This window comes from Enoplosus armatus, chromosome 4 (genome assembly GCF_043641665.1).
Source record: "Enoplosus armatus isolate fEnoArm2 chromosome 4, fEnoArm2.hap1, whole genome shotgun sequence".
In the NCBI taxonomy this organism is placed as follows: domain Eukaryota; kingdom Metazoa; phylum Chordata; class Actinopteri; order Centrarchiformes; family Enoplosidae; genus Enoplosus; species Enoplosus armatus.
Window position 1 is genome coordinate 4,434,043 of NC_092183.1, and position 25,552 is coordinate 4,459,594.

Consider the following 25,552-nt stretch of genomic DNA (forward strand, 5'->3'; position numbering starts at 1 on the left):
TAATTGTTGTAATTTTTTCAATCACAAATGCCCAAGTTTCAGCTTCCCATTTGAGAGAATTTGCTGTTTTATGTCAAATTATTATGTTGAATACTTTGCTTTAGGAAATTGCGATGATTTTTCACTATTTTCCAACATTTTATACACTGATTAAGTTGCTGCCCTAGTTACATTTATGCCTGTTTTTTAGTTCGAAGGCTTAAACAACTGCCCCACTGTGTTTAACCTTATGCCCTGTGTGGTGGATTATGGGACAGTGAGTCTCACATAAATCCAAAGAAATGCCTGCATTAGAAACAGCCCACCTGTCCTTTAATCCTGTGGTTCAAACTTTCTGCTCTCATGTCGGGACATGTCAGTCTGATCTAGTCTTTCCAGATGAACCGAATTAAGGTAAAAAAACTCAGGATTCAAACACATAGGTGACCCCCAGGTGTGATTTGTTACAGCGTGGTGGTGAAACTGGAGGTAATTACTCGACTTCACGATGAAAAGAAACGTAGGCGTACTTTGATCCTCGTTGTAAAGAACATGTTAGAGAGACACTGACAGAGAACATGTTCATACACTTTGAGAAAGAGGAGCTTTCAGAGAGGCCTGTCAGTGACTCTGTGTGTCTTTATGTTTCATGTTTTTAAACCCTTAAACCTTACAGCTGGGTTCAACGCAGTCTGGTACCAGGCAGGAGACTGTAGGACTGAACACATTTATTAGAAGGACGTCGTAAAAAAAAAAAAAAAACACAAACTAGAGATAGTACCACATTGGCCTTGAAAGTAAAGAGAAACCAAAAACAAGTTTTCAATGTGGCTACTTTCAAAAGAGCTAAAAAACAAACAAACGATCTTTTCACTGAACATCTAAAAGTTTGCCTTTTAAAATAACAAAGAATGAATCAACTAAAACATTTTTACTAACACAGAAACATGTTACAACTGTCGAGAAAAATCAAAGCAAGGACTTGAAATTGTCTACATTGAACCTCGATTGACTTTTTATGCAATTAGAGTTCATAGTGCAACAATGAATGAATTCAACCATCTTTTCACCACTTGTCTATTTCTACATCACTTCAAAGTCCGCACATCTTCTTCAACCCCCCCCCACACACACAAATAAGCACTAACGAGCAGTTCGTTGTGTTTTCAGTCTCAAACTTGTGTATGGCACGGTTGTCATAGCTTCGGCAAGTGAGTTTATCCAAGGAGGCACCTGCATGGTCGTGGCAAAGGTTTGTGTTGGCCACGTGTTCAACACAAGCAGTTTGAATTCTCCACATATCTTCACACACATGCAGCATGTGCTGCTCTTGTTGGCCACATACATACCTGAGTAGGTATAAACAACAAGAGATGTTTGTGACTTTAATTGAACTAAAATCTTTTCCCACTCATCTACCTACAAAAACACACAAAAATCAATTGTCTCTCTCCCTCTGTGTCCCTGAATGTGTTGGCATTGTTCAGGAGGCGTTTTTGTCTCCGCAGTTACTTTTCCCGTCTGGATCAGCACCAGGAAAACGACCTCCCCACCATTTCAAAGAACAACTTGTTGGGCTTCCTGAAGTAGCGACAAAGCTTTTTAAAGGCCTGAGTGCTCAGCGGTGCATGCGGCCTGCCTTTAGACTCGTCCAGGCACTTGTCGTGTCCGGCAGACAGGAGGCAGTAGAAGCCCTTGGTGGTGTTGTAGTAGAAGTTGTTGGGGCTTATCCTGGGCGGCAGGTCCAGAAACCTCTCAGCCTTTCTCAGCTCGGGGAAGGGATCACGAATGAGTGCGTCACCGTCCACCACGTGGATCTGCTCCCTGGGGAAGACCTCCAGCCAGCGGGCCAGATGCTGGTGGTACAGGCTTCTCTGCAGCGCCTTGTACCCAGGGTCAATGTGGCCCTTGTGGAGCAGGAGCTCTTCTAGCGGCTGGTAGGGCTTGTGGCGGGTCAGGCGGTTGTGGAGGACCTGGGTGTAGTCGGAGACCAGCCTCTCGGCTGGGTCCCGGACGATGAGTAACAAGCGGACGGCGGGGTTCATGTCCCAGACACGTGCAGGAACCTGAGGGGCCGCAAAGTAGCCGGGGGTCTTCTCCACTGTCAGCTGACCAGGGAGGGTCAAGGGCATCTGGGCTCGGTACCAGGCCAGGCCTCGGCGGTAGTGCTCCTCCACGTTGAAGTAGTGCACCTGACAGAGGGACATGAAGATGTTAATGAAGATAAGGAAAGCAGCACATGTCACTTCTTGACACAGTGGTGCTGAAAGGATGTGTAGGGGTGTTTAAAAAGACTCTGAGCTCTTTTCATTTTGTCCCCATCTTGTCCAAACTAATCTACTCCTTCGCGCCAGCTTTCCAACTTTGCAATCTTCACCTCAAACCAACCTGGTTAGGATTTCTCCCCGGGCAGCTTCATCGAGACAGGCCGTCATCGTTCATAATCACACTGCAAAGCATATATAGGCTGAGCTGACTTTGTTCTCATTCTATCTACAGTGTGCCTCTCTGCATCGATAATGACAAAAGGGGAAAAGTCCACCTGGAGTGGGACACAAATTCATTTCAACATCTTTGCAGGTTAAACTTGACATATTAACTGAAAACAGATTTAGCAGCTGGGAAAACTGGCGTCATGTACATTGTTATAAGGCAAACTGCTGTTGGTAGCAGGTAGGAAACAACAGGGATTATTGGGGAAATAGGAGGATAACTACAGTACAACAGTTCAGGCAGAGCACTGAACTGAACACTTGCATCAGCTAATTGGCTATTTGTGTTTCAGTCAAGCTGACTTGTAACATCCAATAACTGGTATATTCATATGGGTGTACAGGGAGGCCTTTATAACCTCACAGTTGTCACTATCACACCCCTGATGCCCTCAATGCAAACATGTATGTTTGCAGCTGTCTCTTACCTCTATATGATATGGTTTGTGGGTTTAATGTGCAGTTTGAACTACTTCTTCAAGAAGAATCGGAGTCTTTGAGCCAAATTTATTTGAAAGAAACGTTCAGTGTTTTCATGTGACTTCCTCTGAATTAAATGTAATAGTTTATGGTTATTCCTGGCAGTTATTTCCCATCATCTGAAGTGGTATTTAGTAATGTGTGATCATGTCAGTAGTGGAAGAAGCAGTAAAATGCTTTATCAATACCACCTTAGAACAATAGTCACGTTGAAGTCCCACATTAGCTAAAAGCACACGAGTATAGGAAGAAAAATATACCCAAGTATCACAACTAAAAGCGCTCATTTTGAAGAATGCTCTCTCTTCACACTGTAAATTATTAATGTGGTAACCTTTAAGCAGCATTTTAATATTGTAGATGGTTCAGGTGTGAAGTTTAAAATTCAGTAATGCTTCTGAAGTCTGAAGGTGAATCTAAAATTATAATTTGCAAAGTAACTAACAGCAACTAATGATTATATTCATTATGAGTTAATCTTCTGATTATTTTCTAGATTATTAGATGAGTCACTCTCTCTCTATCAATGATCAGAAAATATTGAGATATGCCCATTAACAACATTTCCTGTATTGTCTTACCAGCAGCTCAGATAGATGACTCTCATAAAAGACAAATAAAAGCAGAAAATTCTCACGTTTGAGAAGCTGGAGCTAAAAATGTTTGGCATCTTTGCTTGATAAATGAGTAATACATTATTTTGACAAACTGATTAATGGAAATACTAGTGAAATTAAGTAAAGTCCTATAGTACCTTAAAATTGTACTGTACTTAAAGGCTTAATATTTAATAGTTTTCTTTACCCATATAACTTCAAAGTTTTGGGCTATAGATGGAAAATTGGCATTTTGTGTTTCCCAATAAATCTTAAGTGTTGCAGTTTACAAAGAGCTGCATATAAACTGGTTGTAAACACACCTTTTGCAGCTGAGTTACATGGATGGATGGTTGTATTACAGATTATATCTTTAAATACAGTACTTTACTGATCATGTGTGAGTCTAATCTGGTGGTGGAAGAAGTACTCAGATCCTTAACTGCAGTATAAGTACCAACACAACAATGTACGAGTAAAGGTCCTGCATTCACAATCCTACTCCAGTATAAGTACAGGAGTATCATTAATGGGAGGGAAAAGAAGAAAAAACTAAGTTCAAATACACAAATCTGCTTTGATTTTATTTTTTAAACTTTTCTCTAATCTTTGTTTTTTTCTATCAGCTACTGAGATTAAACCTTGCGAGAAGTTCAGAGAGGAAACGTCTCTTTGGTGGAACTGCTAACAACTCATAGACATGTGTTTTTTGTATTGAGTCAGAGGCCAAAAAGGTTGGGAACCACTGGATAAAACTTTACAAACGTGTTGTATTTCATCAACTGATCATTTGCAGTTTAAATGTAAAATCGAAATCTGAAAAGTAACTAGTAACTATAAATGTAGTAGAGCAACAAATACAATATTTAACTCTGAGATGTTGTGGAGTAGAAGTATAAAGTATAAACAACAGAAGATGGAAATACTCCAGTAAAGTACAAGTACCTCAAAACTGTACTTAAGTACGTTACTTTCCACCTGGTGATAGTACAGTTATTATTAGACAGTGATGGTCCTTTACCTCGGCCTTTGCCACCTCCACATCTGGGTGCAGGTTGAGCATCTCTAGCAGAGCTCTGGTGCCGCCTTTCCGCACGCCAATAATAATAGCTCCGGGCAGCCGCTGGTGAGTGGCATTGTAAGAGGAGGAGGAAGAGGATGATGAAGAGGTGTAGGCAGGGGAGCTGGAACCCCCGCTGCGTAATTCCCTTAAGCACACAGACAGCTGAGTCTGCAGCAGCAGAAGCACCAGCAGCGCTAGTAGCACTGTCCACAGCATGGTGCCACACACACACACAGAGGTGGAGTGGAGGTTATGTGCACACACTCATGAAGCTCCGACACTTGTACAGAGTTGTGCTTGTTATCAGTCGGCAGGGGGCCTCAGGAGGGAGCTCTTCAATGGGACAACCTGTGAGCCAAGACAGAAATAATGGTTATTGTCCACATTTGCCGTCTCACTCCAAGACTTTCTTCTTTAATACCGGTCCTGTGGTAGAAGCAGTGATACATCTGGCAAAGATGCTGCTGATAAACAAGCAACATGATGTCCTCTGTAATGTTAATCCAACATAACTTAGAACAGAGATTGTTAAAAGTCAGAGGGATGAAAAACCAAGGGCTGAACTGAGATCTTATCTTCTGTCCGCAACCATCATAGACAGTTATTTGTTTAATTATTATGTTATTCTCATTAGCTTCTTGCTAATCTTCCTGGGCTCCACTCATTACAAATGTCCAATTAAAACATTGATTCGGTAACAAAGCTCAAGGTCCAAAAGAAAATAAAACATAGATAAGATAGAGCAGAAATCAATTACAATTATCAATAAATGGTTCAAATAACACACACCACCATTCCACAAGAAACCTGTACATACAACATGTATGTTTTAAGAGATTAATCTTGCCTCTAGGGATACCTTATTGTCATTTATCCACATACTGATTGGGAGATTAAGAATACTCAAAAAGAGCTGCAAAAAATTCAGGTATACCTAAAAATAAATCTTTCCCCTTGAAGACAAGCAGCCATGACAGTCTGATACACATATCAATAACACTTGCACAGTATGAACAAAACATTATTTAGAATAATGATTTATAGATGATTGACTTATAAATAACAGTACAAACAATATAAACTGCAACTTTAAGTGACATTAGGTCCAAACAATACTTCATATACACTACAGTTATGTCACCACATGACAACGTGGTCATATTCTGAAATATGAAAAACATAAATAATGCACTTTTCTGCATTTCTGCAAGCGAAAGATACAAATACAGTAACAGATCGACTGAAGAGGTTTGAAAAACAGGTGAATCTGTGTGCCTCCCGACCAAATAAAATCCCCAAACCTTCTGTACAGAAAGAATAAAAATGTGAAATGTTTCCTCTGAGCGGGGGAGGACGCAGTGTCGGCATCACTCAGATTATAAGAGTGTAGTCACAGAGTGTTTCTTTTCATCTCACATAGATACAGCAGTCGCTTCTTGCACGCACGCTTGCTCGACTGTTTCACGATCCCATATGTCTGAGACGGATTTGCACTCTAATATGCCATTTTACAAAGTCCCCGTCCAAGCAGTGGCGGTTTCAGCCCAGAATATAGGGCTGTGATGTGATTATGGCAAGATATATTAAAATATTAATCTACATCTAAAGCAGACAGAGAGAGGATGCATTGAAAATTAATGCTGTTATGAGGTTTAGGGTCTCCCCAAGGAGCACTAGTGGATTCTGAATGTGTGAATGCTGCAACATGGACCATTCATGTCTCATGGATTTGGGTTTAATCTGCATTTGGGGAGGTTTCCAGTGGTGGAGGAAGTACTCAGATCCTTTATTTAAAGGACAAATATGTAGGATTTAGTTGTATCTAATGGTGAGGTTGCAACCAACTGCTGAGTCCTCTGCTCACCCTCCCCTTCCATGCATGTAGGAGAACCTACGGTGGCCCCATGGAAACATGGCGGTGCAACATGGCACATGGAAGAGGACCCGCTCCCTCTGTAGGTATAAAAGGCTCATTGTAAGGTAACAAAAACACAATGATCCTTGTTTTCAGGTGAACCCACCATCGCTGGCAGTTACATCTAAAGGAATTGCAATAATAACAGAAACTGGACACAATTTGTTTATGTCAGGTTTCACTAGTTAACAAACATCAACAACAGCAGCTAATTTAGGCTATTATAAGTGTGGTGACCATCTAAAAGAAGATAAGAAGAAAAGTTTTACCCATTTTTGTCATTTTGCCAACATTGTGTGAATGTAGTCTATTTAGCCGTATTGCACATTACGGCTGCATTGCATTCTGTTCTATTAAAGCTGCTTTGGAGGGAGAAATTAGTGTGTCGGCTTCTCATGTCATTTATTTCTCCCTGCGCGATGGAAAGATGCTCTTGCTCTTTGATTTTTGATCGTGTATTGTCAGTGCTGGACGAGGTAAATAAGAAACCTACACAAAAATGGGTCTTAAACTGCTTTCGGCTGTAATTTGCCAACAACTTCTTAAACGTTAAGTGAGGATTTCTATTAATTAACACAGTTACACATTTGTTTGCAAAAACCCTTCCTCTTGTTCTTCTATTCCTGTTGTTATTGTTGTTACTGTTGTTATTGTGCAGAAGCCGCCCTGATGCGACTGAGTTATTAATTAGTGTAACAATGTTATGGTTCAGAGGAGGAACCCTGTCTAGAGCTGTTCCTGTAGCGGAGCACTAATTGCACCTTCAGGGAGCATCGCTGCACCTCCGACCTCCTGTGCTATCCCCTGGCTTGGTGACATTGTCGTCATCGTTGTTGCAACCTTTGCCATCCCTAGATTTATTGCAAAATATGTTTGGCCATCTTCTGTATCTTCTTTGTTAAATGTATTTTGTGAGTGACGGGTAAAAAAAAAAAAGCACAATCAAATCATATTTATAAGAAACAGCTTTAGACCAGTTGATGTGTTTGTGAAGTCAATTATATTACGTTAAAGTACAAATCCATGGACATTTTCATGACAGATGAAGAGTAAACAGTTCCTACTTTTTGTCTGTTCTGAAGGTCATAATATTTTGCATTTAATATAAAATAAAATCAAGGCCAGCCTTCTGTATTATGTTACAAAAACAGCTGACCCCAAAAGTTTGTTTTTCCTTTGAGGTGTAGTATTACACAGGCAGCGGTGATATGAAAACCGAACAAAATCCAGTCAGTTTGTGGACCTGGAATGACAAATTAGCAGGCCTAACAGTCTACAGCCACGCTAACTATGCTGTACTAAGGCACAGCGGTCCTTTGAGCTAAATGCTATTGATAGCATGCTAACATGCCAGCAATGTCAATGCTGCCATGCTGATGTTAAGCAGGTATAATGTTTACTATATGCTTAGTTTAGCATGTTAACATGCTAACATTTGCTAGTCACATTTTACATCTGAATAATCCGCCTGTCAGTGTTCTCTGACGAACAAACTATGTCAACCTCAAACCTCAGTTATAATAATAATAATAATAATAACGCATTATAATCCAAGGACACTTTACAAACCTAGTTTGGCTTTTCTGTACTGCAGCTTCTTGTTACTTATTGGCCAACATACACAACACCGATATAGTCTGAGTCTGACTGTGTGAGAGAGCTGAGCCGACGACTGAGGAGCTTCTGTCATTTTAATGCTCGTCTTTGAATTTGATCAGTCTCAAATGTCCTACGTATGAATGATGCTAATGTACATGAGCTGCTGACAGTGAGCAGAGCGAATCGTCTTTTTGATGTAAAGTGGCAAAGTGTGGGCGGATGCCAATCACAGTGTGGAGTGTGTACAGTTTGTGTGTGTGTGTGTGTGTGAGAGAGAACAACTGAGACAAAGACAGATCTTTTGGGAGGTTTGTGTGTGTGAGTGTGTGTGTGTGTGTGTTGCACAGCGAGACACATGCCTTGTGTTAAGTGGTTGCGTGAGTCCCTTGTGAATCCGCTGTAAGCTGGAATATTCCCCTGCTGTCAAGTCGCTTCGCTTCCACCTCACCTCATGACCTTCCTCCCTCTCTCCTCCACCTCCTCCTACCCTCCCTCTCACCTTTCCTTGTCCTCTTCAACCCTCACCTTTGTTCTGTTTCCTCAGCCCGTTCCTTGACTCTTTCCTTGTGAGTCGTTTGAACCCGTCCCTGTTTATGTGGATCCGCTAACAAACCCCGGCACCATGCTAATGGAGATGCCCTGCAGCAGCCTCTTAGCTGCTCATAAATAAAACACAAGCGCACCTTTCTGCCCTGAAATATTTTTCAGTCAATGAACTTTTAATCTTGACGAATTGGAAATGAGACAGGATTTAGGAATGAGAAACAGCTCTGCGTAGATGTCAAGCCGTGTCCTGTCCTTAATTCACTTTCTACAATTTTGCTGTAATTGAAACTTTTTTTCTCAGAGATTACATTTATGTACAACTTTCTTCACTGTTTTCTTTTTAGTTTTTTTTTAATATTTGGATTAAAAATCTTTAATTTACACTTTTTTCTGTACTTTAAACTGCGTATGTCAGCAAGATTCTACCCAATTTGTACTCTTTGTTGAAATTTGTCTGAAAAACAAGACTATACACTTATTTTACAATATTTCCTACCTTCAGTCAATGTTTCTTTATGAAAGAAAATTAAAAAAAATACGTTTTTGAAAGCAGAAACTTGAGAAACTTTGCTGGCATGTGTGTATATTGTTTTCTTTCTGTATCTGTGTTTTAATTTATGTTCTACTGTTTTATCACCATGAATTGCTTTTGTATGAGATGGTGTTCTACAAATAATTTTAATCTCCGCACACAGGTTAAAACTAGTCGTACTTCAGGAATTTAGGACACTTCATGTTTTGCCTTTTCAAAACAAAATGGCCGACTTCATTAGCGCCACTTAATGGCTGGACGGCTGTTTTTATATGAGCTCTAAGTTAGCATCTTAGCCCTGCTCAATGAGGCTCACATGAGTCATTGCTAAGTCCTTGTCTTTTCCGCTCATCGTGATTCACATTAGCCAGCATGGATAGGGAGAACAAACAACAACAACAACAACAATGCCAGGATTGTCAATGACGCGTGAATTCTCCGTATTGACAAACAGAAGTATCTATGTAGGCAGGAAGAGATAGAGATGGGGAGAAAAAAGAAAAGTGGGGGAGTGTAATTATCTGTGAAAGGCAGATGCTGTCATCTGCGTATTGGGAGTCTCCGTGTCTTATAAGTTTTGGTGTGTGTGTGTGTGTGTGTGTCGTCTCATCTGAATGTGTGCAGCGCCTTTGCCTTTTGTGCGAGAACGCAGCATGCGACTGCCCGCGATCCAGGCCCTTGGAAATATCTTTTTACTGAGCGATGGTATTTGGGGGGCGGGGGGAAGGATTATCCTGTAAGAGAGGCTGGCAGGGAGGGAGGAGGCGGGCGGTGGGGAGGCAGGATGGGGCTGAGGTGCAGTTGGTGTGTGTGTGTGTGTGTGTGTGCTCTGCAGGAGGGTGTGTGTGTAAGGCAGTGAGGAAGATTGTCCCTGGTAGGGGGTGGCATGGTGAAACGCTTTGGATTGCCAAGCCTGTCATATCACAGAGGCTGTGAGAGTCAGATAAAACTCTCTCTGTCCTCCTTCCTTTCTTTCTTCTTCCATTCATCCATCTCTCTTTCACACTCTGGTCTTCTTCCTTTTCCTTTATTTACTAGGTCTCACCTTCATCTCCTCAGACATTTGTCTTTCTTTACCTCCAAACTTCCACCTCAGTCTCACTGTTTGTCTCCATATACTCCATATCGTGCCCCGCTCCCGCTCGACCAATCGCGCTCGCTGATTACGGGACACATACATCACAGCCAAGGAGATGATTGCCTTTACAAAATAAAGAAATGTAGCAAGGCTGGTCCTATTTCCCATCCCGTTCCCATTACCCACCTGGAGAGGAGATGGCCAACACTCGGAGGGAGGTCTGTAATCAAAATAGATGAAGCCAAAAAAAGACTGGAATTTGTCATGCTTCCAGATCGAGCCGACCGCGGGCGTTCATCTTGTGTTCCACAGTTATCGCACAGAAAAGATGGAGGACAATGAACAGTGAGAATTTGGATTCTGGTTTCAAGATGTTTGACTTTGTATGAATACAGAAAAGATACTCGAGATCCTCTGGAGAGTCCACTTTTTGCCTTTTCCCATCACAATATGTTACAAAAATCCTTTTGAGCCTGACAAAGCTTCCTATCTGCTGCCAGGTCTTTCAGAGTCCATAGATAAGATGAAAGAAACATGAGCTGTGGATGAGAGAGTGAAAACAACTCTCCCTTCTCTATTGAAGTCAAGGAGTTTCGCCTCTTCCAGGCACTCTGTCTATCTGTGTGAGGAGTTCGAGGCAGCCTGCACCAGGTACTGGTGAGAGATATGCTTAGTTACCCACTTGAGTGGTATATTTGATCTTTTCCTGAGACAGAAGAGGAAGCAGAGGGTGAAAAACAGAACTGTCCAGGAACTTTTAATTTAATTTACAGCTCTTTTCTGAGGTCGCGGTTCAGGCTTGAACTGTCTCTTGTCAGTACAAAGCAGCATTGTGCATTAATTTCTTGTCTTCTAGTGCATTGTGTCTTGTAAGGAATTAAAACACAGAATCTTAACTTGCTGTTTATGTGCAAATCGGTGATTAGGTTAGTATCAAATTAAAATCAGCACAAAAAATTAACCATGTCCCTTCAATCCGATGTAGTGAGTCTGCCAAGTCTGTTGCTTCCCACCAGAAACCTCCAACATGGCTGGCTGAAAGCCACTCCTCACCTCATGTAATTTTATCATTTCTTTGTTTGTTGGCTTCTATCTATCACTCTCTGTTTGTCTCTCTGTTTTCCTCTGGCTCACTCTGACCTTTGTTGAGTGCTGTCCATCTTTTACCCATCAGCCCCCTGCTGGCTTTCAAATTAGACTCTTTGGAAAAAAGAAAAAAAACCCTCTCTGAGCTGCTCAGCGGCCCACACCCACCACCCTTTCACTCCCTCATCATCTTGTTCACTCACACATGCATAACACCCAGATACCCCCCCCCCAACACCCCCCCTTCTCCCCTCCCTCCTCAGCCCCTCCCTCCTCACTCCCCCCTCTCCTCATCCGTGCATCTTCAGCCGTGCATGCTCCAAGATCTGGGTCAACCGTATCAAACACCAAAATGTGCCCGCTCCTTCTCCTCTCTGCTGTGTGTTTAGTGTGTGTGTGGAGCATGAATATTGTGTGTGCGTGTGCAGGAGAAGAGGTGGGGGCTCTACTGAAAGTGCACGGGGGGGGGGGGGTCTGATTAGGAAATCCAGTTTTATCAAAGGAATCTTTGTGTGTGTGTGTGGGTGTGTGTGTGTGTGTGTGTGTGCATAAAAAAACAATATGTTTGTGTAATAATGCATATGTATATGTGTGTGTGTGTGTATGCTGGGAGTGCATGTACATTTAACAAAATCACCTAAATTTGGTTCATAAAGAAATGCTTTTCCCAGTTTGGTGTGGAAGAACCAGACTGACCTGCACAGTCCTGACCTCATCCTCATCCTACACCTTTGGAATAAACTGGAACACCGACTGGGAGCCAGACGTCCTCTCCCAACATCACTAATGTCTTCCCAGAAGAGAGGAGGCTGTTGTAGCCACAGATTAATGCCCATAGATTTGGTATTAAGGGCACATGGGTGAAATGTTTGGGTCTTCACATACTTGTGGCCCTGTAGTGTATTTTATAGTAGTTCAAAATCTTTGAGAATACCTACATTTTAGAGTTTATTGGGGGGGGGGGGGGGGGGGGGGGGGGTCAAATCTGTGACCACTGAGTTGTGGCCATTTAAATTCATCTTTTTGCTGCAGTGCCACATATAGGTAAAATGTAATCATATTTTCCAAGTAGTAGTAGTTTTGAGTTATTTTTGTAACAAACATAAACAAAGAAAACAAAAACGCATCTGTATTTAATGCGGTGGAGGGATCTTCTGATGGTCACTCCTTTGAGGGGTAACACGTCATTTTAATTTCTGCAGCTTCACAGACCACACACACCGTGCTTAATTCACACCCCTGTCTCCACCCCGCTGCCAACATCCTTGTTTACAAGCTCACCCACACACACACTTACAGACATAACATATGTGGTCTCTCTCACAGTGTCAGCGGCCACGACAGCTTGGCCTGACAGTGAGAGGAGACTGACCCGTCAGAGTGGATTTAACCCGCCTGTCACTGAGTGACGGGACACTCGAGGGGTGCAGGATGGTTTTTGTGTGAATGTGTGTGGTATTAAGGGGGGCGAGGGATAGGAGGATTTGGGTGCGTCCCACTTGGCACATCGGCGAGGTCAGCAGCTCCGGGGCAACAGACACCATCGACTTGTTTTTTGGGGTGAATTCAGTGTCGTTTGCTGTAGGTTTGAGTGTCACGCTTGCGTTCATATGGGCGTCTGGAATGAGGGCGGGCTGACAGATGGGGGTGGGCAAGTTGTGTCTGGTCAATATCATCACGGGCCAGCGAGCCCAAATATTATCTGGGTCCTGAACTGTAGTTTTTCTGGGTTGCATGTGGTACAAACAGAAGAAAAACAAAAAACAGAGTGAAAAAGAGAGAGAGAAAAAAGCAGATGGTGTTTATGTAAAAGAGGAGGATTTGAAGGTTGGAGGAAGTAGAGTGGAAAGTGAGCGACTGATGAAGAGAAAGGGACTGAAAGAAATGATGTACCAGCATCATCAGGTGTGTTTGAGCTCCTGCTGCGATCTTACCACGGCAACGATTGTTTAGATCCCTCTCACCTGGGCAGTAGACCCCAGGGACCGAGGATTATTAAAGCCAGGAGGCTGGGATGGACGGAAAAAGAGAGGAAGAGAGTGAGAGAGGCTGTAGAGAGAGAATCAGGGGATGAGGGAGGGTGGTGGTGGTTACAGATGATGCCACAGTTGGTGTGGTGTTACGGCCAAATGGCGCCCTGCGGCGACAGTAATAAACCAAACCGGCTGCTGGTGGCTTTTTTGTCCAAAATGTGCGATTAGTCTGATTGGTGTCTCAACTGTTCAGCCCTATAGTCAACACAGACACACAGAGAGACGGATACCCTGGCTAGCAGCTATGTTTGGGCTTTTTAAAGCTGCACTAGTCAATATCTTTTTATAAATACACACCTGTCTTATCGGTTTAAATCACAAAGTGTCGCTTATGTCCTAAATGAGCCCTCTGCTGTTTCCCCCAATTGCAGTTCTGATGTGTAATACCGTGTGCTCACACAGGAGGTGACGAGCTGAAATGTAACGAGACCGTTTTTTACAAGTTGGCATTTTGCTTGAATTCACCAGAAGCAGAAAACATAACATGTCAGAGTACTGATGGTGCCATTGCTCAGCTTTTTGTTTCGAAATGTAAAAAGTGATGCTCAGGCAGGTGAGGTAAACTCTGCGGTCTGCATGCTGCATGTCAAATCTCCCCACTTCAGCTTTAAGATTGAAACAAATGAGTCCTGAATCATCAGAGGAGGCTGGAATTAATATTCGATTTTGGAGCACAAATACACGTTTGTGTTGGGAAAAAATGTGAACGAAAAGTTAATTGGCATGATGTCCTGCACCTGCTTTAATCAGCAGTGAATGCTAATGTTGCTCTGTGTTGCTCTGGATTTGTAAGTAGACTAATGTTTGCTAACACATTATTGTAAGTGTATCTGTCAACTAGTTTTAATGCTTCTTCTTTTATGCTTTGGCGAACAGTTACGTATTTACACATGATGCCTTTAAAGTGTGTTAAAAGGAAGAAAATCAATTAATGCTGCTTTAAATCTTTTGTATGTGTGTAAAATGTTAAAAGGTTAACGGCACAGCAACATGCACAGCTGAGTGTATCTATGTAAACATATGGTACAAACGACGTGCTTGATACTGTCTAACATCCCTCTCTTTGGGTATCATTTATCCATCTTTATGCTTTGGCGAACAGTTACTTATTGACAAATGTTGCCTTTGAAGTGTGTTAAAAGGAAGAAAATCGACAGCCAAAGGAAGAAAGTTCCCTTCTGCTTTTGTGGATCATTATTAAACGCGTGAGCTTTCGGACACAACTGTGTGGTGATGTTTGTTTAACTAGCAGGCCTCTTTAGATTCTTTCATTTGGCAGTTTAAATTGTGGCAAAAAAAAGTGTTTCTGCAAGCCGAACAGAAAGAACATAATGGACGGAGTCCTGCCGCGGCTACAAATTAGGCGGAAAGTCTGACTCACAGGCAAAAACGTAAGTGCAAATGCATGCACATGTATTTACACACACACACACACACACACACACACACATTGTGATGCAGCCGGACAAATTACACTCTAATCACTGCATCCGCTCCGAGGCTATTTTCACAGAGCTCCACTGGTGGTGCATCCTTTCTTTCTTGATCCCTTTCTTTCTCTCTTTGAGACCAGTATCCCACTGACTCTCCAGACCGGCTCGCTCATCCCCTCAGCACACACACACACACACACACACACACACACACACACAAATGGCACACCGACACACACACAGGCACCCAAGGATGCACAAACTCATTCCCATACATACACAGAAAGATGCACTCGCACTCTGTCACTCCTTTTGTCACATTTACACACACACACACACACACACACACACACACACGCACACACACACACACAAATGCACACAAATGCACAGACGTGTACACACAGCATCACATTTACACGCACATACACGGTGGACATGAGGTGCCTAGCAGGGGGTGGTTTTGATTGACCAAGCACTTTATGACTTTTAAATGGCTTTATTGCCTTCCTACTTAACCCCCACACACCACCTCCTTCCTCCCTGTCACACCACATCACTACACACACACACACACACACACACACACACACACACACACATATTGCCACCCAGCTTGCGATTTAAGCTCCCTCCTACAGTCTGGAATCCATCAAGGTCACCCCTGCAAATCTAAAGCGTTGTTCCTCCCTCTGGAGTCTTTTTGTTTGCCCTCCATGACCTTGCTTTGATACTTTTTTTCTTAAATTTTGGGAGCGGGCCAGGATTCTGATCTAATGACTTTGTTACTGTACAGAGCAGGTCGATATGGGAGATTGGGTTGATTGATTTTAATTGGCAGGACACCAGGAGGTGGGAGGAGCGGCGGAGGATCGGTGGGATGGGACGAGGGCTTGACAGATATGAGAGTTTGAAGGCTGCTACGTATCACTGTTGTTCAAATTTGACCTCTGTCATGGATAAAATGACAAGAGAGAGAGAGATTTTGTGTGTTCAGCTATTTTTGGGAGTGTAGAGAAGCACCTGAGACATGAAAACGCACCACGAAAACCACCAAACACAGTTAGGGAATCAATATGAAAACTGAGATTATCTGGTACGCTCAGTCCTTCTGTATCACTCTTCCACTCAGGTGGAGTGATGATGTTCCTGTTCATAATGAGTGGGAAGATCATCCCTCAGAAAACTTTGGCTCGAGCTCAGCGTGTTGACAGAAATCTAATCTTGCTGCTGTGCCCTTGAGCTAGAAACTGAAACCCAGCCCAGCCCCAGGACAGCTGACCTCTGAGCTCCAAGCGAAAGGAAAACTCCCTCCAGGGATCAATACGGTATCACGAAGTCAAGAGAGCCGAAATGTATTCTGTAAGCAAACAGCGTCAGAGTTTATAAACTGGTGTTCTCATCGCGGTCGCTGTGTGTTTGTGTTGTCAGCCTTCATGGTGTTTGTTTTGGCTTGTAACCACCTTCTCAAGCTGCTAGTTTAGGGTTAAAGAAATGCTCCTTCTAAAATATGTCTTTTAAGAATCGAACGCTCAGCTGCCGAAAGCTTAATCCCAGCAGCAGTCAGCTAGTTTTATAGTGAAGGAAATAATCTAAACATCCATAGTATCTTTAGTATTTTGATTACTCATCCAAGACTTAGGTTTAGGGTTAAGACAAAATTTAAGATTCTCTCATGAATGAAATCACAGTTCAGCTGCGCTGTCAGGTCCATGCCTGCAGGTCTTGGCCAGAAAACAGGTGAGGCCATAATAACACAAATTACAACTGTGTGTGTGTGTGTTGCTGGCTCCCTCCACCTGCCTTCCACCAGGAGTTCTCGTCACCTCAGAGCTGCTGAGGTGTGACGGCCTTGACAGTCTACATGTTTGTGTGTGTGTGTGTTTCCCTGCAAAGCTGGAGTCACTGTGAACCTTCACCCCGACAGAGCGGGCGGCTGCCAGGCTGATGAACTCCTACCCCAAGGTTTTACAAACACAGTTAACACTGACCTCCTGAGTGCACGGCCTCCCTCCAGCTCCAGCTCTTTAAACACCACTACGTCCTTAAATAAGACCGTAAAGGAACATACCAGGGTTTTATTTTATTTATGTTTTGGGTTCATTAACTAAAACTGTTTCAGCTCAGGTTGAAAATCTGCTTTACATATAAAATAAATTGATCCAGTGTGGTCTTCCAACACACAACCGACACAATACAAACATAAAATATATATAAAAACACCAGTCGATAATAATATAATATAAATCAGGCTGCAAGTTACTGAGAAACCATCTTTTCAAGGCCACATTCTGCACTCAGTCAGACTTTCATCTTTACTTTCAAAATAACACATTCGGTTGTGATGTTCACATTGCTTGTAAATGTGATAATTTTCAGCAGCTGACTCACAAAATGGAAGTTAGTTTGAATATGTGTTTAAAAAAAGCTGATATTTGTACATTTTGATGAAGATAAAGTACACCTAAAGTTATGGAAGGGTCATTAATATTGTGATCTTGCGAAATGATGTTCATGAATAATTTTCACAGCTGCGGCTTCACTGTGACGTTCACTGAGTCACAGGAAATGTGTGTGTGTGTCCGTCTCTCAGACTTTGTGAAACCTCGCTGGTGAAAATATTCTTGCACAAATGATACACGTACACAACATATTTCTACAGCTACAAAACCTTTTTACACATTCACACGTTCAGATATGTGCATGCAGTTTCTTTTCACACACACACACACACACACACAAAAGTTGATATACAAGTGCAGGCTGTGAAATTATTCGTTAACTTCATTTCATGAGCTCAAAATATTAAAGACCCTTATCTGCTGCCATATAAAGTCACCTCATATTCATCTGTCACCTTTGCTTTGTTAAAACTAGACTCCTGCTGATGACGTATCTGACCCTCTGTCGCTCCCTTTCATGCCCGCAGTCCTTTCTGTGCGAGTCGATGTCAACTGACGTCCCACTTTGGAGCGAAACTGTGAAGCAACCGATGACGCTGCAATATTCAGCACACCGTGATAAAACTGAGATCAGGCAATCGTTAAAATGACTCTTAAAACTTTTGATTGTTGGAATTCATGTGAATATGACTCCCTTGTAAGTGCATTGCGTGTGTGTGTGTGTGTGTGTGTGTGTGTTTGTGTCTAAGAGTGTGTGTAAGACATTAATGGGCTCATTGGCTGCCCTGTTAGACCTGAGGACCGTTCAGCAGAGCGCAACCGACCGTCTGCTGTCAGCTTTTTATGTCGGCATGTAGGAATTTGCAGGTGTCTCAGAGATATTGTTAGTCACACACTCAGCTGTTCACACACACACACACACACACACAAAATCATGCTTTCTCACACACAAATACATGCATACTATACGCACGTTGCCAGTTCGCCAAATTTTGTGATTTTTGAGAGAGTGAATGAAAAAGGGAGGACTTTCTCTGTGTGTGTGTGTGTGTGTGTGTGTGTCTATGTGTCCCGGTTCAGTGCGCTTCAGAGGACGTATGCACTCTGCTCATAAATAAAGGCCATGCATTATTCAGGGCTGCTCCTCCAGCTAATGCCCCTTAATGTGCCCAAACAGCCATAATGTACTCTGCTACCAAGGTGGCAGAGACCCCCTCACACACACACACACACACACACACACAGACGTCAAACCTCCGCCCCTACATTTGACACAATCTCTTTGTCAGTGTCGCTCTCAGGCTGTTATCTCCCTCTCAAATCGTCCCATGTTCCTAATTTTCAAAAAAATCCATTTAACTTTTGATCCAAATTGCTCTTGCTCACGCTGTCTCGCCATATTTCCATCGAACTTTGCTCGATTTGTCCCTAATTCTCCATCATCACTGTCTCCATCTCCCACTCCTCCCCCACACTTCTCCTCTCTCTCTTTCTCTTTTGTTTTTTTAACAGAAAATATATCCGAGTATAGTTTTGAAAAACCTACTGTTCTCCCCCTCTGCATGGCCCCAGGGTGCCAGCTTCCTGCAGAATTAGGATTTTGTCTAAACACGGATTTGTAGCAGCGAAGCGCGGGCAGCGAAGCTTCCTAAGTACATAATCTTAATCAGTTTTTGGGGAAATTAAACTGAATCCATTCAGAGGAACACAGGAAACAGTTTGGAGCAACAACAAAAAAAAAAAGGCCTGAAAAACCATAAAAGTGGTCTAAGGTGAAATGTTTATCGCTGCTGCTTTGCTTGTCTGCATTTTATCGACAGTGTTTTATGTTCTAATCACTTTGTAATTGATTCACCTGCTCACCGTCTGTGGTTTTAATTGTTTTGGCTGCTTGTGATCCTCTTTTGTTTCGGTCTTTGTGGAGCACTTTAACTCTCGTGAAGTGTAATATAACTCAAGTTTACAATTTCTATTTGTTAGAAGACATACTGCATCTATGAGGCATTGTTTGATTTTCTCTCAGGAGACACTTAAAGGGCTGCTCTCGAGAATCTGGTGTCTTCTATTGTAATAATGTGGAACGTTCAGAGCAGTAAACACTTATACTGACCCCTATTGGTTGAAAGTTTATAGCGCTTGTGTTGCCACACCCAACAGTGATGTCTTATTGCACTATTGTGCACTGTTACGTCACTTTTTGGTTGTGAAAATGCAAAATTTCTATATGGTAGCAAAGGAAGAATTTTCTGGTTTTGTTTGAAGAGTCTTGGTGCAATGATTTTAAAACTTTCCACCACAAAATGTTCCTTTACCTTGTTTTTTGTGCTGCTTTACTGCCTGTAGCATATCATGAGCAAGTTAAAGCTACTCTAATCAGTGTTTTTACATTGAAAATGGATCAGATAACTACATGAATGATAATCAATTATCATATATATGGACTTAGGTTTCTCAAAGAGGCCAGAAACACAACTTCTCTTGAACAGTAATGTTAGTCCGTGTCTTCTGGATGTGAAAATAAGCAAGTGTTTGCTAAGACGTTCACCATATCAACTTAAAAGGTGATGTTCAATGTTCACAACTTGTTTCCGTCCACAAGTGGCCAAAAAATAATAATTATTGTTATTGCAGATTGTAGAAGGATTTGACCTTTATTTGTGAAGTATTGGTCAAACTGACACCACAGAGACAGTTTTAATGTTTTGACAAAATACTTTACCTAACTATTTCCTACCTTAAACACACCTCATTAAACAACCCCATAAGACTGGGAGGGAAATCCAATTGTCCAATCAAAGCAAAAAGATGTGAAACGATCCATGGTGGGCCGTAGATTATCTCTGTTTTTATTTTTGTTGACATCTTTTGGTCTTTGGTGTGTATTTGTTTTGTGAGGGCAGTGCTGTGACGTCATTTTTCCTGGATTATCTATTGGAGTTTGGATTTCTGTGGGTCTGCAGTAACTGTTTATGCTAACTGTCCAGTTCTTCTTCTACTTACTAAAAAAAACAGTCTATGTTCCTGATGATTTTCTGAGGAAGTCATGTGCAGTTATAGTTACAGTATATATATATATATATATATATATATATATATATATATATATATATATATATATATATGTATAGTTATAGTTATGTTACATCATAGAGTATATCACATTTATTCACAGGAGCGCGCTTCACAGATGATTACTGAGTACCACAGTTTATTTAACGTGATCTCTTTGTTTACAAGGCGCGCACATCTTGGTGTAACATTAACCTCTCACATGACACTGATTGCTCTCAGTTTGTTTTGAGACACACAAAACACGCCCCCCTCATTCAGCACACACACACCAGACAATGACTCCATTCATCCCTTTGCTCTCTCTCTCTCTCTCTCTCTCTCTCTCCTCCTCCGCTCACATCAGCTCTTTATAAACACAGTGAAGGTCAAAAACACAAAACACACCACGTCTGCCCCATCGCAGCCTCTCTGACCTGAATCTGCCCCGGTAGTTTGCTCTTCTTACAGTCTGTTTGAAATACTTCAGACGCTACAGAGTCTGCATTGTTTTTCAGGGTACAGACTCAGTTAACCAATTAGTCATGTGGGAGCGTCATGATAAGTAGCGCTGGCAGAGATTTACTTCCTTGCTCGGTCTAGACACGTAGATACAATGTTCTGCAGGGCTTTATTTTGCTTAGTTTACTTTGTTAGAAGGGAGACAATAAAATAAAAAGTTGTTTCCATTTTGGTCTTTGTAGACCTCCAAAATACGTAGTTTGTTCACGTTAGACATAAAAACGACTTGGTTCAGCTTTGGGAAACATCCTGGTTTGGGTTTTAAATGGTTAAGGAAGAAACCAATGTTGACAAAGTCTGACGTTACGTTGACCCGACCGCCCCCGACCTCCTCCCACTGTGGACTTTGTGGCTCTATGATAACGTCACCTAACTTCCTACTTTGCTACCGACGGACAAGAGTCACAATTACTACAACCACTAGAGGGCTTTGTTACTTGACTTTAAACATGTTTGTGGGAATTAAGCTGAAACAAGTGATGCTGTCCGTTTTCGATGTACGGAGAGAAAGAATCCAATCAAACTACCAACAAACCACTAAAATAAACAGCTAAACTGTCATCAATAAAGACACTTCAAGTCAAACAGCAAATCATGAAAATGATATAGAAACTATACGTAGAAATAAGCTTTCACTTTCTATAAGCCAAATTTTTACTGTGGCGGTATTTTAATGCACGACAGTAACTTCTTCTGATTCCTGGCATCAGAAGAAGAGCCCATGTCGGTGTTAAAGCTCAGCAAGCACAAGTCATCTCTCTTGTCTGATGGGCATGAACTGTACGAAACGAGGTGAACTTTTCTAACTTTTCACTTTCTTCATGACTCACTCCGTCTCTACGCAGATGAATAACCTTTTACATTTGAAAGCGCCACAAGCAACGAACAAAACTCCAAAAACATGTGATTTTGCGAAGCTGCTATAGGAAGAGAGGAGAGGTGGAAAACTTCCAGAGAGTCGCGGTGGATGAGGTAGACTCTGCCCACTGATACTGCACAGGTACAGACATCCAGCGCAGCCTGAAGTGGGACTTCACACCGCTTCCTAATGCTCTTAGTGTAAATATTAGCTGTGATGTACAGAGTGTGGAGGTTTTTCAGATTCAGTGTGCTGTTATGAAGAAGAGGATAATCAGAGAGTGAATGGAAGAGAGAAAAAAAGATGTCTTACCTGACTGACGTTTTCCCTTTATTTTGTCATACAATCTGTCTTTTACTTCTTCTTCTTCTTCTTCTTCTTCTGCTCTTCTCTTCGCCGGTTTCTCTCTTCTTCTTCTCCTCCTCCTCCTCCCTTCCTTTCTCTCGTCAGTTTTGCTTCAGCTCCCCGGGCGTCGCTGAGGAGGTGTGCGCCGAGTGTCTGAGCCTGTGTGCCAGTGTGTCTGAGTGTGTGTGTGTGTGTGTGTGTGTGTGTGTGTGTGTGTGCGCAAGCTGGTAAGAGAGCGACTCTGCTTTGTGCTGCCGACCTCGGTGAGCGTGTTGTTGCGACTGACTGTGTGACTGGGAGAGAGGGAGGGAGTGTGTGTGTGTGTGTGTGTGTGTGTGTGAGAGATTAGTTCACACACAAACACATCTCTGCCTCAGGGAAACACCCCACTCCCTCTCCTCCGTCCTTTTTCCTCTCCTTCTTGTCTTTTTTATTTCTCTCACATCAGGTCTTTTCTTTTCTTTCATCTGATCACCTTGAAAGACTCATGGAGCAAAAACATTTCCACTCCTTCTCCTCCTCCTCCTCCTCCTCCTCCTCCTCATTCTCCGCTCCCATTCGACTGGAGCCGATCCTACTAACCTTCTCTTTTGTTGTCTTTCCTCCTCATATTCCCCCCATCAGTTTGCTGTTGCGAGTCCCCTGAATCATAAATAAGTTACAGAGAGCTGGCAAAAAAACAAAAACAAAAAAAAACAGCACAAAGGCAACAAAACAACCCAAATATCTCAGGTGGGCTTCTCTCTCAGAGCTGTTGTTTTTGGTTTGACATCATATCAGTAAAGAAAAATAATCTTTTGATAATCTTTTTGCACTTTCCGTGTTTTTCCTGCCTTTGACTCTGACTACATTTCACTGATAGACAGTAGGAGGAGAGAGAAAGGAACCTTTTCAAATCATTTCAGGGACAAACGGCTTATTAATGGTTGTTGAGTGTGAATTAACAGCACTTGGCTTTGGAAAATGTCGTGATGTTGAGTGTCAGAGAACCAAGAAACTTTTCTAGATTTAAAAAGGTCTCATCACAGTCGCACCTCTCATGTCTATCAGCGACTCTTATCAAGTCTTTTCTGTCCATAAATGAGTCCCACAAACCTTATTTTCTTAAAACAAGAGCTGAAAATATGCCAGTGGAGTAAAATACTTCAACTTGTCTTCAATAGAAATCGTGTCTCAGATATAAGCATCTGTGTCTCGAGTTAGCATGCTGCACTAGAATCAAGTAAAGAGCTAATATGCTCATTTAATATAATACTAGAGACGGTTTGGAAACAGGATAAAATATTCTTACTTTCTCTTGTTCCCTGTTCAAAAGCACTAAATTGCAGACAAAGACTACTCAATAAAAAGGAGATTTGTAGACACAGTTTGCCAAATAAATTAATATAAAAAGGCAGCAATCAGTTTAACCTTGAGGAGACCCCCACTCAGTTTTGTTTAAGCCCATCACAGCGATTACAGAATTTAGCTTTAGCTTGCTAATCTGCTCTAGATCCACATTAAACTGCTCCTCAGGAGGCTGAGCAGAGGGGGCGTTTCACAGTATCCAGCGCCGTCTCCTGAAGTATTCACACTCTTTTGTTTCAGCTCTGTACTGCAGCACATTGGGTTTGAAATTGAACAAAGACTATGATGTTAAAATACTGACTTGCAGCTTTAATTCAAACATCTGGGGATTGTAACCCTTTTTTATACATAACACCCTCGAGCGTAAGAGGAGCTACGAGTCCTGCTGTTCACCAAATATGGATGTAAACAACCTCAAACACCCTTAAAGCTGAAAACAAGTCATTTAACCTCATATTCAACCCTGTCTCTTAACAATTAATTTCATATACAACTAACACAGCCTCAGCAAATATTTTTTTTAATCAAAATAACAAGGAAACCTTTATATTGATTGTGTCTGCAATTTTAACCAAAATTTCAGAACATTGGAGAAAGAAAATGCTAATTATGTTATGTGATGAGAATATTAGGAGAACAGTTGCTGGTGCTAAATCTCCAGTTGGGGGCCATGAAACCTAAAAAGAAGAAGAGGACACAACGAGATGATGTAATTAAAAGAGAAATATGAAAAATCTGAACACTGAGGAGCGTTACGGTCTCCTCATTGCTCCACGCAGATCTGATGATGATCTGATCTCTTCAGTTTAAGCTTCAGTGATATTTAAATCACACGTTCACTAAATCTGTTTGTCTTCATCGCATTTTTCAGCCAACTTCAGCCAAGCCTAAAAAGTTTTCCACTCAGGTTTTTCTTTTATGTGCAAATTGCATTTTTAAAAATGTCCATAAAAGCAGGGTGAAACGCACTTATAGTTGGAGCCAAAACAACGGGAAACCTGTCACCGTCCTAGTACTTACTTATATTTGTGTGTTAAATCTTATGTTGGTAGGTGGGCAGGGCGTGTGTGTGTGTGTGTGTGACTGTGGGGGTGGGAGATGAGTGACCGAATTAGAAGAAGCCCCCCATCTCTCTGAACAAAGCTCCTCCACCAGCTGAAATATGGAGAGTTTGAGCTTCTGTTATCACCATGTTACTGTCGAGGGTGGTGAGGAGGTTTTCTTTTTTTCTCTCCAAAACAAAAAGCTGACCCCCTGTTGAGTTTCTCTGTGGGGGGTGCACTCGTCGAGCCATCTTCCTCTCCCTCTGAGACCCCTGGGAGACACTCAACCATCTCTCCACCCTTCCTCACCTCCTCCCTTGTTAGTTTCCATCAGCCCCACCTTCCCCCAGTCTCTCTCCTCTCATTTCCCTCCCTCCGAGGCTCGAGTTAACTCTCGCTCTGATGTTCTGCTCTGTTTGCCCCCCCCCTCAAAAAAAACTATTTTCCTCTCCTTTTAGTCATCTTCCCTTTGTTGCTGTCTCTCAACCTCCCCCCCTGACCCCGACCTGTAATCTCCCTCCTCTTATCTGCCGCCTCAAACCTCTGCTTTTTACAACTTCTTGGAAAACCATTATTTCCCTTCTCTCTTCTCCCCTTTTTTTATTCTCTGTTTTTCTCTCCTTCCAAGCAGCAAAGCGATTTGGCGCTCGCTCGGGCCTGGGAGAAGACCCAGGGGGTTGGTTGCTCTATGAGGCGACATCCCTGAATAAATAAGCATGGGTAATTTGCTCCAAACCTGCAGCCCCTTATTATTTTTTTCCCCTTCTTTTCACCCTCCCAGTTTAGAGAGAGGCGATAAAGACACAATAAAATGGTGGGAGATCCTCACAGAGGCTCATTATATGGTTGTCATGAAGTTTTCTCACAGGGCTTTGTGACAGATCGCTCAGCTCCACTCCGCTCCGTCTATTTCTTTTCAGGGCAAATTATCTATATTACATTCCTGGCGGAGTATTTGGATAAAACCGGTCTCATTTAAGGAAGTAATGAACCGCCAATTCTAGCTGAACTAAGGCAGACAAACTGCAAACCTTGTCATACGGAACGAACAGCTATTAGCAGCATACCACCTCACACACCCGGCCTATGACACTCTGATAAGGATTAACTTATTTATAAGCAATTCGCCTACAAAAGGAGACATTTCATGCAAT

The 25,552-nt window shown here is 42.2% G+C and overlaps 1 protein-coding gene across 1 annotated transcript; it reads right to left on the reverse strand.

The window, feature by feature from the left end:
* Positions 1–1,505: 1,505 nt before the first annotated feature.
* hs3st1l2 (heparan sulfate (glucosamine) 3-O-sulfotransferase 1-like 2) lies at positions 1,506–4,826 on the reverse strand. Its single transcript, XM_070904853.1, has 2 exons — positions 4,569–4,826; positions 1,506–2,171 (listed from the first exon to the last, which is right to left on the reverse strand). Exons 1-2 carry the CDS (start codon positions 4,824–4,826, stop codon positions 1,506–1,508), a joined length of 924 nt encoding a protein of 307 aa, XP_070760954.1.
* Positions 4,827–25,552: the final 20,726 nt, after the last annotated feature.

Coding starts and splice junctions, on each gene's coding strand:
- hs3st1l2 (XM_070904853.1), bottom strand. CDS start 4,826: ATGCTGTGGACAGTGCTACTAGCGCTGCTGGTGCTTCTGCTGCTGCAG. Junction 2,172..4,568: donor TGGAGGTGGCAAAGGCCGAG/GTAAAGGACCAT, acceptor TCCCTCTGTCAG/GTGCACTACTTCAACGTGGA.